General features: G+C 42.1%; 1 protein-coding gene across 1 annotated transcript in view; it reads left to right on the top strand.

Annotated features, from left to right (window-relative positions):
- LOC124594891 (UDP-glucosyltransferase 2-like) overlaps nucleotides 1-14,072 on the top strand; it is a 100,414-nt gene that overhangs the window by 48,128 nt on the left and 38,214 nt on the right. Inside the window, exons 4-5 of the mRNA XM_047133364.1 lie at nucleotides 2,950-3,409; nucleotides 12,425-12,647. Coding sequence (XP_046989320.1) covers nucleotides 2,950-3,409; nucleotides 12,425-12,647 — 683 coding nt within the window. The remainder of the gene's footprint in view (nucleotides 1-2,949; nucleotides 3,410-12,424; nucleotides 12,648-14,072) is intronic.

The following is a 14,072-nucleotide window of genomic DNA, read 5'->3' on the forward strand; positions in this document are numbered from 1 at the left end:
GAAATGATGTGGAACGAGTCAGTTTACAGGATATCAAAGTGTGATTACTGTTACATGAATCAACTTACAATATTTTAGTTCTAATCATGGGAAACCGTTAAAAACTAATTTTTTACAAATTCATCTATGGAGATGTCCAGGAGAAGTTATTTTAGGTTAGATTTATAAACTTGCTTTACTACCTGTCAGAAATGTTATGTTATGGGATAAATTATCAAAATTTTTTGTTGCTTCAAACTGAACTGCTTCCTGATCACCTGATAACTTAATAATGTGAAATAGAGGTCACTTTTCCTCTAGTATTGGAGGTATAGGCAACACTATTCCCAAAATGTGATGAATTAATTATGAATAATTTCACTAGCGAACATATGTATTGTATGATGTAGTTAAAATGTCCATCTCCTTGAAGATATACCAGCATGACGACCATAGGTGAACGCCACTTATTATTCTTGCAGTTCGCTTTTGTGCAATCAGTATTTTCTTTCTAAGAGATAATGACCTTAAAAATTTGAAAGACTTGAATTGCTTATGTACTTAATAAGCCAATGACTAACTATTGAGGCAGAGAAGAAATGTGGCATGACTGAGGAAATTCAGTTATTTTTTAAATTCAGCATACACTAAATATATAACACCATCTAAAGAATCCATGAACATAAAAAACAAGTTTTGAAATGCAGACCACTGTTATAAAACTGTTAGTACCTCTAAAGAGTATCACCTGTGCTTGATGAATCTTAACTGGAAAGTCATTAACTTATATAAGGAACAGAAGTTGATACAAAATTGAGCCTTGTGGGTTTCTCTGTGTGATTTGTCCTAACCACTAAAATTTTCTCTTCTTTCAATATTGTTTGTATTATCCAGTATGAATTCTTGCTTACTATTAAGCATGATTCAAATCATTTGCATGTAATACCAACTAGAGTTAAGTCTTTCCTGTCACTTTTCTCATAAAGTGCTTTCACAGTTGCATGTTTCAATCTGTCCAGTGATGCATTGTGTATATTACTAAGGCTATTACTTATTAAGTCAGAACCCAGAACTCTTTCTGAAATTCCATCAACAGAATATGAGATTTGTTTTTTTCTTAAAAAAAGAAGTTTTATAATTCTATTAATATCAGTGAAGGTCACTGGGGCTACTTCCAGATACTTAAAAATTTGTGAAATGGCATTTTTAATACATTCTATTGCTTCTTCAAATTACTCATGTTATACTTATTTCTGCTATACTTATAAAGTGATTGTTACAAATACTTGTAACTTGTGAATTATGAATCACAACATTGCAAATTTGTTTAACTGTTGTGATATCCTGCACACTGACTGGTTGTCCTGCCCAGATGTCCACATTTCTCAACATTTGAGAACGTTCTTTAAAATATTACAGTATGTCTTATAGAATGCAAGCAATGTCAGACCTTGCCCCATTCTGGTTTGTAAATAAATTTTCCTTTTTGTCTTACATGAGATTTCAATGCCTTTAGTTATCCATGGGTTGTTTTCTTAATGGACTTTCTCGATATTTTGGGAAAGCTACTTTCGAATATAGACAAAAATTTGCTATGAAATATATTGAATTTCATATTTGCATGTCTTTCTGTACTTGGGAAATTTACCTCTGAAATTAGATTTAAAGAGCCAAATAATTCCAAAAGTAGAAAGTAGTCTCTGTTGCAGGTGTTTTGTTAATAATGACCATCTTTGTGTAGTTAGTGCATCTTCTGATTATTTGTAATTAGTAATAATAATTTTCTTATGTGATGGATAAATTATGATTTGCTGATATTCTTTTTCATTCCTAATCCTGGACTCATGCAGATTTAATTTCTTATTACTGCTGTAGTATTATGCTTTTAACTTAAAGATTTCAGCTTGTGCAATCACCACTGTGAATCACTTTTCACCTTTAGCTTAGCTATCCCACTGATAGTTGCTAGACAGTTTCGCAAATAAACTATTATGTAACAAGTTTGTTATTTCTAAGTGCAGATAATCTCAAGATGAGCTAATTGCACAAGATGCATCATTATTAATAAAACACTTGCAACGAAGACCGATTTCTATTTTTGGAACATTGAATCCATGTTGCTGCATCAGACCGTGATGGAATGGCTTAATGAACGAAATAATAATGCTAGTTCATGATTCCTGTCATATGCTTTTAAGAAATCTACACTGATACTGTATTTCCACAAACTACCAAATGTTCCTTCTTGTCTACAGATAGCTCAATAATGCATCCAGATTTCGCATAAATAGATGAAAATCTTTTAGAGACTATCTGTAGATTGTTACAATCACAAGAGAAGTATTCTACAATAACAAGTCACAAGCATATGCTTTTAGATTCTGATCTCCACAGAAACTGCTTATATCAGTATTTTTGACTTTGTGTCCAACTTTTACATATGCTGCAACTACTCCGTTTCCCATGTTAACTCTCCATGAAAATGATGCTAGTCTGTAATCCCTGATATTTAAGTTCTCCATCCCTGTGGTTACACGTTATTCAGAGAGGCACAGAAGGGGTATCACTTCAGAATTTTCCACTTATTCCTGATACACAAATTGCTCATCTACCTTCTTTATCGGCTCCCTAATGTTCATCTGAAATAACAGTCTTAAATTTAGCCACAGGACAAATTGAAAACTTAGCACAAAACTGACTCTAACAATTAGAGCTGAGATTTGATTTTCTAAGTTGGCAGACAAGGAGTATACGGTAGCAACTATGACAAACAAAACCACAAAAAAATGATAATTTTACAAATGAGTGATATTAATTGTGGGTAACCAGAAGCCTATAGACAAAATATCCAGATTAATGATGTACATACTTAGAACAATGATAAATGTCCATCATAGTTGTTGTGGTGAATGGATGCATGCCTATTTCTTTCACAAATTTTGGCAACTATAAATAGACAACTTTTTCTAGGAGGAACCACACATTCGACGTGATGATTATGGAGCGGATTTTGTACCAGGGTTACTACGGGTTGGCCCACAGGGTCGGCTCCCCACCTCTCGTCGGGATGGTGACGCTGGCAGCCTTTTCGCCTCTGTATTACGCCATGGGGAATCCCATGAACCCAGCGTACGCACCCGACGTCTGGCTGGGATTCTCGGACCACATGACCTTCTGGGAACGGGTGTACAATGTGTTTTTCTACCTGAGATGTTATTACCTGTGGTTCTGGGAAACATTTCCAGAGCAGGACGCCATCATGAGACAATACTTCGGTCCTGACCTTCCATCGGTGTATGAGACGGATCGCAACTTCAGCCTCCTTATCGTCAACAGCCATTTCTCTATGGAGTACCCTCGTCCGCACCTGCCTAGCATCATAGAGGTCACTGGTGTACACGTAGAGACGCAGGCAAAGCCACTGCCAAAGGTGAGTGCTAAACTGAAACTCTTTGATGTCGTACAATACACAGTAAAATACATCCCACCAGTTTGGTCAGTACTGACAAATTAATAGTTGAGAACATGCTGCAATAATCGCTGATCGCTGAGAATCGAGGACAGCATCTCCCAACACTCACTCACTCACTCACTCCCCCCCCCCCCCCACCCCCCCACCCCATCATCACCATCATCATCACGCCCAACCCTTCCTAATACCTGCATGCACGACTGTTGCGTCACCGAATTAAACTACCATTCATATACACTTGATTCGCAGCTTTCCTAGTCCAGCAAAAACCTTCCAGCCGGACATCACCCACCAGAGTGCATTGTTCAAAAATGGTTCAAATGGCTCTGAGCACTATGGGACTTAACTTCTGAGGTCATAAGTCCCCTAGAACTTAGAACTACTTAAACCTAACACACATCCATGCGCGAGGCAGGATTCGAACCTCCGACCGTAGCGGTCGCGCAGTTCCAGACTGTAGCGCCTAGAGCCGCTCGGCCACAGTGCGCATTAAGACACGGATGCAAACTAACGTTAGAGAGAACAATACTATGCAGACAAGCTTAAGAAAGGAATGAAAGTACCAGCAATTAAAAATGGTGGAGAAAGTCTAAGTACATTTGTAGAGAGAATGGAAGGCTTAAACGAGGAATTAAGAGAAAGCGTGCACTTTGGGATCATTCAACACTGAGGTGACAAAAGTCACTGAATACCTCTCAATATCATGTCGGACCTCTTTTGCTCAGCGTAGTGCAGCAACTCGACGTAGCATAGATCCAACAAGTCGTTCAAAGTTCCCTGCAGCAATACTGAGCCATGTTATCTCCGTAGCAGTCCAAAACAGCGAAAGTATTGCCGGCGAGGATGTTGTGCACGAACTGACTTGTCGGTTATGTCCCATAAATGTTCGGTGGGGTTCATGTCACGCCATCTGGGTGGCCACGTCATTCTCTGGAAATGTACAGGATGTTTTCCGGACGAAATAACGAACAACTGTGGTCCGGTGATATGACGTCGTTCTTTGGGAACATGAAGCAAATGAATGACTGCAAATGGTCTCCGAGTAGCGGAACACAACCATTTCTAGTCAATGATCAGTTCGACCAGGGGACACATTCGATTCCATGTAAACATAGCCCACACCATTATGGAGCCACCACCAGCCTTGTTGATAAACTACGTCCATGGCTTCGTGGTGTCTACACACACTTGAATCCTACCATCCGCTCTCACCAGCTGGTGTGGTCACGAGCCCAGGAGAAGCGCTGCAGGCGATATCGCGCTGCTAGCAAAGGCATTCGCGTCGGTCGCTGCTGTCAAAGCCCATGAACACCAAATTTCACAGCACTGTTCCAACTGATACGTTGGTCGTACGTCCTACATTGATTTCTGCGGTTATTTCAATAAACGGTTCAAATGGCTCTGAGCACTATGGGACTCAACTTCGGAGGTCATCAGTCCTCTAGAACTTAGAACTGCTTAACCTAAGGACATCACACACATCCATGCCCGAGGCAGGATTCGAACCTGCGACCGTAGCCGTCGCGCAGTTCCGGACTGTAGCGCCTAGAACCGCTCGGCCACCCAGACCGGCGGTTATTTCACGCAGTCTTCCTTGTCTGTTAGCACTGACAACTTTATGCACAGTAGCTGCTCTCGGTCGTAAGAGAAGAACGCCGGCTTCAGTCTGGAACCGCGTGACCGCTACGGTCGCAGGTTCGTATCCTGCCTCGGGTATGGATGTGTGTGATGTCCTTAGATTAGTTAGGTTTAATTAGTTCTAAGTTCTAGGGGACTGATGACCTCAGAAGTTAAGTCGCATAGTGCTCAGAGCCATTTTTAGAAGAACGCCGGCGGCTGTGTTGTCCGTGGTGAGGGGTAATGCCTGAAATTTCGTATTCTCTGCACACTCTTCATTCTGCAGATCTCGGAATACTGAATTCCTTTACGATTTCCGAAATGAAATGTCCTATGCGTCTAGCTCCAACTGTCATTCCGCATTCAGAGTCTATTAATTTCCGTCGTGCGGCCATAATCAAGTCGGGAACTTCTTCACATGAATCATCTGAGTACAAATGATGGCTCCACACTGCCTTTTATACCTTGTGTATGCGATACTACCGTCATCTGCATATTGCTATGCTATGACTTTTTTCACCTAAGTATAGAGCTACCAGTTCCCACCATGGAGAACAGCACTGTGCAGACAGACTACTTTGGGTCGCTCCTGATGATTACTTAGAGGTGTTTTATGATAGTTACGGTTTTAAAAATACCAACACGAATTCTCTACAGACGAATGGAAAAACTGATAGAAGCCGACCTTGGGGAAGATCAATTTGGATTCCGTAGAAATGTTGGAACATGTGAGGCAATACTGACCCAAGACTTATCTTAGAAAATAGATTAAGGAAAGTAAACCTACGTTTCTAGCATTTGTAGACTTAGAGAAAGCTTTTGACAATGTTGACTGGAATACTTTCCTTCAAATTCTGAAGGTGGCAGGGGTAATATACAGGGAGTGAAAGGCTATTTACAATTTGTACAGAAAGCAGATGGCAGTTATAAGAGTCGAGGGGCATGAAAGGGAAGCAGTGGTTGGGAAGGGAGTAAGACAGGGTTGTAGCCTATCCCCGATGTTATTCAATCTGTATATTGAGCAAGCAGTAAAGGAAACAAAAGAAAAATTCGGAGTTGGAATTAAAATCCATGGAGAAGAAATAAAAACTTTGAGGTTCGCACATGGCATTGTAATTCCATCAGAGACAGCAAAGGACCTGGAAGAGCAGCTGAACGGAATGGACAGTGTGTTGAAAGGAGGATATAAGATGAACATCAACAAAAGCAAAACGAGGATAATGGAATGTATTTGAATTAAGTCAGGTGATGTTGCGGGAATTAGATTAGGAAATGAGACCCCTAACGTAGTAAATGAGTTTCGCTATTTGGGGAGCAAAATAAATGATGATGGTCGAAGTAGAGGATATAAAATGTAGACTGGCAATGGCAAGGAAAGCGTTTCTGGAGAAGAGAAATTTGTTAATATCAAGTATAGATTTAAGAGTCAGGAAATCTTTTCCGAAAGTATTTGTATGGAGCAAGTCTTTTCTGAAAGTATTTGCATGGAGTGTAGCCATGTATGGAAGTGAAACGTGGACGATAAATAGTTTAGACAAAAAGAGAATAGAAGCTTTCGAAATGTGGTGCTACAGAAGGATGCTGAAGATTAGATGGGTAGATCACATAACTAATGAGGAGGTATTGAATAGAATTGGAGAGAAGAGAAACTTGTGGCACAACTTGACTAGAAGAAGGGATCGATTGGTAGGACATGTTCTGAGGCATCAAGGGATCACCAATTTAGTATTGGAGGGCAGCACTGAGGGTAAAAATCGTAGAGGGAGACTAAGAGATGAACACACTAAACAGATTCAGAAGGACGTAGGTAGAAGTAGGTACTGGCAGATGAAGAACCTTGCATGGGGTAGGGTTGCATGGAGAGCTGCATCAAACCAGTCTCTGGACTGAAGACCACAACAACAACGGTTTTCTCTAATAGTGTAAACGCGCAGCACGGAATTTCTTCTGCTATGTATTTGCAGTAAGTTACATTTATTTACATACAGTCTATATAAAAATCACCAATCCTCTGCAGTTGTGCTACTGTCTTCTGGCGTTTCTATATTCTTACAGACAACGGCATCTGCCACGAACATCCTATACCTACAGCTAAACACATTTTCCGCAAACCACTCTATTGTCAGTAAACCTCCATTTTTATTTCTAAGTTCTCGAATTTCCTCGTTGTGATCACGGAGGAAGCAAAATGTCGCCTAGAACGTACGCTCTCGAAAGTTCAATAGTAACCCTCCCCTGATACGCAATGCCTCTTCTGCAGCGACTATAGCTGGATTACGTTTACCGTTTCGCGCCGACGGAATGTTCACCCGTATTCACTTTTCTTGGAATCTTTTCTGTCTCTTCTATTAACCCAAGCCAATGAGGGTCCCTTGCTAATGAGCAATCCCAAAAAAATCGGTACAATGTGTGATTTGTAAACTATTTATTTCGTGGATGAATTACATTGCCTTGTTTACTCATTCTGCTTTAGATCGGTCTGGAAGGTTACTCCTAGGTGTTATACGGATGTTACTATTTCCACCAATAGTGTAGTAGAACGGTAGTGTGTCTCATCAATTTGTAAGGAACAGTCAAATGAAAATGAGATATGTAGAAAAAAAGTAAGTTAACTGTTTACTACTTCAAAACTAATCACTACAACTGTCAATACATTTATCCAACTGTGAGGTAAGACGATAACATCTTAGTGGAAGATTGTTTGCAATTGCCTATAGAACGATGCTTGTACCGAGGCGTGCACGTCTTCGTCCGAATCAAATCGACGGCCACCAACGGTTTTTTTCGTGGTATCAAAAATATGGAAATCGCACGGAGAAAATGTTCAAATGTGTGTCAGATCTTATGGGACTTAACTGCTAAGGTCATCAGTCCCTAAGCTTACACACTACTTAATCAGAATTATCCTAAGGACAAACACACACACCCATGCACGAGGGAGGACTCGAACCTCCGCCGGGACCAGCCGCACAGCCCATGACTGCAGCGGCTTAAAACCGCTCGGCTAATCCCGCGCGGCTCGCATGGAGAGAGATCAGGACTGTGTGGAGGATATTCCCAGCGAAACTTTTGCATCGTAATCGAAAAAATCTTGGCAGCATGTGGGCGGGTAGTGCCTTGCAACAGAACGATGACGTCCGTCAACGTACCTGGGTATTTAAACTTAATGGGCATATTCGAAGAAAGATTACTAATTTTTCCGAATAAACTACTTAAAAATGTCTGGAAGGTATTTTGAAGATACATGATACGAATGTCGCTAAGGTCCTAATATTATGCGTTCGTAATGACCGTAACGCCAAAACCAGACCAATAATACATTCCACAGGCACATGTAAGCTACTGTTCCTCCATCCATCCATCCGTACGTCAATAATGTTACGGAAGAAACTCTTAGCACCTGATGCAATTAGATGTGCACTCAACCAAAAGTTTCTCAGCACCGTGCGGAATATAAATGTACATATTCCCTGCTTGACAAAAAAGTGAAGCTCCCAGAAGGGGAGGGGGGGGGGGGAGGAAATGAAATGAAACTTCCCAGGTTGAGAGGGTATTATTGCAGTGACTTCAAAGCTACAAGGAAAGTAAATTCTTCTGGGGTGTTAGGCCACGTCATATTTCCTCTGACGTAATCGACGTTTCGACCCCTCTGCTGGGATTTTCTTCAGGATCTTCCGGTGTCCACTATTGCTAGAACACTGTCAGAGACCAGTGTCGCTTTCTCTTATAAAGGGTAGTTTTCCCGCGTTAGTCCTGGAGAAGTGGGAGTACTAGTTAAAATCTTTGTGGCTGCCATTGGTGGGTCATTGTCATAGGCTAATATTCCCGCGCTGATGCCAAAGAAGGGGCCTTATTGGCTAAACTCTTGAGGATACTATTGGTGGCCCACCGTCATTAGATAGAAAGGTACTATTATACACTTACGCTGGAGAAGGGTTATTGGTTGAAATTCCTCCTACTGCTATTGGCTAGCCGTCATCATTGGCTAGATGCGAAACGGACGGAGCAAGAGAGGCGGAATGTTTACCCAAAATACTATTGTCCGCCGAGGTGACATGCAGCGCGTTGTTTATGTTGTTCGCACACCACGCCCGCATATTAACTTCCTTGATGGCGGGGAGCCACGATGCTGGAAGCCTGTAAGAGTCCTCTCTATTGAAATAACACGTGTTCTCAGAAATTTCAACCGCTTATGGGACCTTTCTTCTATAAATATTTGTTTCTTTAGCCAGCACACGTACGTTATTAAAATCGATGTCCCGCTATTTCCGATTTTACATTTTGTTTTAGCCGCGTGTGCCGTTCGCGTTCTTTAATGCGTTCTTTAACTGTTCTTCCCGTTTCACCTGTATACACTTAGCCACAGCCACATGTCACTTGATAGACGTCTGCATTGTGGAGGCGATCAGGTGCATCCGTTTTTCGCCGGAAAAAAATCTTTTATTTTGTTTTGACTAAAGAAATATGTCTGGATTTCTTTTTTTTAGAATTCTGCCAATGCGGTCAGTGACCCCAGAAACGAATGGTAACGTAACAGGCCGAGAAGGCGGTTTCTCGTCATACAAGAGTATAGCCAATAGAGTGCCTTCTTCTGCATCACCTCGGGAATATTAGCCCATGACGATGGCCCACCAACAGTATCCACAAGAATCTTAACCAATACTCCCACTTCTCCAGCACAAACGCGGGGAAAATTCTCTCTATAAGAGAACGCGACACTGGTCTCTGACAGTGTTCAAGCATTAGTGGACACCGGAAGATCCTGAAGAAGATATAAGCAGAGGGGTCGAAACGTCAATTATTTTAGAGGAAATATGACAAGACCTAACACCCCAGAAGATTTTAACTTAAGTGACAATGGCCACGAAAGCCTGCAGACTTACATTTTACAAAGAACGTGCCGGGATGAGCCCATTCCTCAGAAAGATGTTGCACCCCACTCTGGCCTGGTTGCTTGCACTGATGCGGTTGGGAATGATGTCATACATTTGTACCCTTTCCTGAGGAAATATGGTCCCCAATTGTTGTAACTAGTCCTAGATATCGTGGTTACTTCAGCTGGGACGGAGTTGACATCCAAACTGGTCCCACACATGTTCTGTCAGTGACATATCTGGGGTTCTTGATTGTCATGGGAAGAACACAGCAACACGAAACGGTTCATAGAGATAAGTGCAACGTGGGACCATCACTGTTATGTTAAAAAAATGCACTACGGTATTGTCCCTTGAGAGGCAACACATGATAATGCAGGGTACCCGTGTGGTACCATTGTGCTCAGTTACTACCAGCCATGACCTGAAGTCAAGTCACCCCCTATGGTTCCCCACATAATGAAACCAGGAGTAACACCGCTGTGCCCCTCCAAAACCTATCTCAAGGCCGCCATCCTGACCGCAGCCAATGGTAATCCACAGTAGTGCATAACTGCGATTCATAACTGAACACAATGTGGCGCCACTCATCAGCAGTCTGTGCTTTGTAATCACAGCACTACTCCATAGGCAACAGTTTGTGCTATGCTGTTAACGGTAGCCTGTGCAAGGATTCAAAAATGGTTCAAATGGCTCTGAGCACTATGGGACTCAACTTCTGAAGTCATCAGTCCCCCAAAACTTAGAACTACTTAAACCTAACTAACCTAAGGACATCACACACATCCATGCCCGAGACGGGATTCGAACCTGCGACTGTAACAGTCGCGCGGTTCCAGACTGTAGCGCCTAGAACTGCTCGGACTGTGCATGGGAACTGGTTTCCTAGCCCGCTTACTGCTAGCCTCTGAACAATGGTCCAGGATGGCTTACAATGTTGCAAAGTGTTCACTACTTGTTCCTAGATGTAAAGTTCAGATGTGAAGGGGTTATGATGTGCTTGGTGCACAATATGGCGATATTCCCTTGCCGTGGCCAGAAGTGGTTGAATGGAACCTTCACCACGAGAATGCTTGCCATCACGTTCGCATGCACTCCAACATCAGGCGGCTGTCACATCCGAACGCCTCACAAAAATGGATGTCGTACGATTCCACTACCCAATTTGGCCGAGCGGTTCTAGGCGCTTCACTCCTGAACCGTGCGACTGCTACGGTCGCAGGTTCGAATCCTGCCTTGGGCATGGATGTGTGTGATGTACTTATGTTAGTTAGGTTTAAGTAGTTCTAAGGTCTAGGGGACTGATGACCTCAGATGTCAAGTCTCATAGTCCTCAGAGCCATTGAAACATCCCCTTAGAAAAATTTATGAATTACTGTGCTGGTAAACCTGTTATATTATTTGATTTTCAAACAGGTGAGCAAAACAACGTACTCAGACATTTCTCTCTTTACTTATGCTGATCATCACTAAACTGACACCCAATATTTTTAGCGCAGCGCAATCTGATTTTCAATAATCCCTACAAAAGAATGGCCGTGACTAAAACAATAACCTATACCTTTCATGAATCACTTACCTCACAAAAATCTTCGTTACTCGAACTACTGCAATACAGCGAGCGCCAATACTGCCAGCTAAGTAAAAGTTTCTAACTACTGAAGGCACTAACTACTGATAGGCATACTTAGCAAATGAAAAGTTTTGATAGAGAACAAACAATGTATTTACTTTATTAGTGTTCAAAAGTCATAATATATATATATATATATATATATATATATATATATATATATCACTTCATGACATCCAGTCTTACAAATTTCCTTTTTCTGACGGACACACGTCCAGATCATCCTCTCTCAAAACTCCGCACATCTTTCTCCCCACATCCACCACTGCTGGCGGCTCACCTCCAACTGCGCAACGCTACGCGCTGTTCACATCCAACTGCCCAACACTACAATAGCAAATATTCCAACAATGCAAATCAGTCGCAGACTGCACACAGCACAGTCAGTGATTTTCATACAGAGCGCTACGTGGTGTTACCAACATAAACACCTAAACAGCCTACTTACACCATTTGAACCATTTTTGAACCATCTACTACCCAGTCGAATGGAGACTCAAACCGAGGCCGTCCGGGAAGTGATAATGCTGTTTCAAGCGAGTACGCGGCATCTCCCTGTCTTTCACAGTGAGCATTCAGTATCTCACGCAGTTCATGCCTCTTATGTATCCAGACAGGCCTGGCAACAAAACTAAAGACGAACAACATGAATGCAGTCTGGTGGTCGTTGTAACTGTCACAGAGAACTGGAACTCCAATCGGTTACATACCCGCCGATGGTATGCAACTCTACGATGTTACATTGACATCTAACATTTTTATTGGTGTTTCACTTCTTTCGTCACACAGATAAAGAATCCTATAACAACATTTTATATTAAACATAGTTCGCTATTTTCATTTTTTCAGCGCATTCAAGAGTTTATGGATGGGGCAGCGAATGGAGTAATCTACCTAAGCCTCGGATCCAACGTGAAGAGCAATGCCTTGCCGTGGGAGAAAGTCCAGGCCTTCCTGGATGCGTTTCGTGAGCTCCCACAGCGAGTCCTCTGGAAGTGGGAGAACGACTCGTTGCCTGGACAACCAGACAATGTGATGATCAGCAAGTGGCTGCCGCAGCAGGATGTTCTCGGTAAGCGCCCAACCACTGTCTTTCAGTCTTGTTCGTTATTAGAATTTAACATGGCTCAATTAATATTAGTGGCACTCATTAACGGTAAATACTTTCCTCTTATGAAATATAATTCTGATTAGAAGGGGAGTGGAAAAAGTGGAGTGACTGGCAATATGTTAGAATAATTCACAGCCGATTTGTTACGCATTCAACTGTATAGGAGATAATTTAAATATTTATGCTGGGCAACCTTATTTGCTCCAAATAGAAAATTCAACATGCTTATAAATCATGACGAGAAAATCGTGATGAGGAAATAATGAACTCAGTTAACAGTAATGAACTCTGAGCCACTAACAGCTTTTTGAAAATCAAAATTAACTTTGCCAGACTTGAAATACAAAATGCAGAATACAGCAATACGCCACTGCCTTAAATGTGAGGACTTGCTTTTCATGAGAGTGAGTAATCTTCAAAAGATCAGCTAAGGAAACAGCTTAACCAGGAACGTCATAAGTAATGTCAACAAGGATATTAACAAGACTCCACCAGCAGTATTAAGGGAAGGTCCGCTCCTGGTAGCTGAATTGTCAGCATGGCGAATTGTCAGTCCTCTGGGCCCGGTTTCGATTCCCAGGTGGGTCGGGGAATTTTCTCCGCCCAGGGACTGGGTGTTGTGCTGTCCTCATCACCATCCTCATAGACTGCAGGTCTCCGAAGTGGAGTCAAATTGAAAGACTGGCACCCGGGGAATGGTCTGCCCGACGGAGGGCCCAAGCCATACGAAAAAAAAAAGAGGTAAGGAACTGTTCTTAAGGCTGTAATGCAGCTGGTGACTGTCGCGACACAACGCACAACGGACCTGAATGAGTCAGATTACTTTGGGAAAAAGCCAGCTCCACATACGTGTAACAGCTTTAGGAGCAACCCAACGACAGTCTATGGGCGCACCGTTGACACATGTAAATCTGTGGCATCAGATCAGCTAGAGTCCCTCGCCCTAGTACAATCATACCTTCTGTGGAAAGCTGACCTGCTGGTTTGCTGCTGTAGTCCAACTCCTGCAGAAGAAGATACCTCGGGCGATGCGTATCTGTTCACCTCAGGCAAGACAGCTCCAATGTTGACAGGTTTGGGCAGAAGTTTTTCTTCTGGAACTGCCAAACTGGGGCTAAATGAGTCAACAAAGCCAATCATCGTTAACAGAGAATGTACTATAAACAATATGTACCTCCTTGTGGATAGCTTTGAATCAGAGTTTGCATTGTTGAGTGAACAAATAAATAATGGGCATCCTACTTAGCCGATATTGGTAATTTAGTTAGAGCATAGTCGCAAACTTTTACGTTTCATGTAATAATTCGCCAGCAGTAGTAGTAATGGAGCTATTTACCTTCTAAGACACTCTCCATTATTGCCAGACTTCCTACCCAATTTTACACT

Source organism: Schistocerca americana, chromosome 2, assembly GCF_021461395.2.
Source record: "Schistocerca americana isolate TAMUIC-IGC-003095 chromosome 2, iqSchAmer2.1, whole genome shotgun sequence".
Lineage (NCBI taxonomy): Eukaryota > Metazoa > Arthropoda > Insecta > Orthoptera > Acrididae > Schistocerca > Schistocerca americana.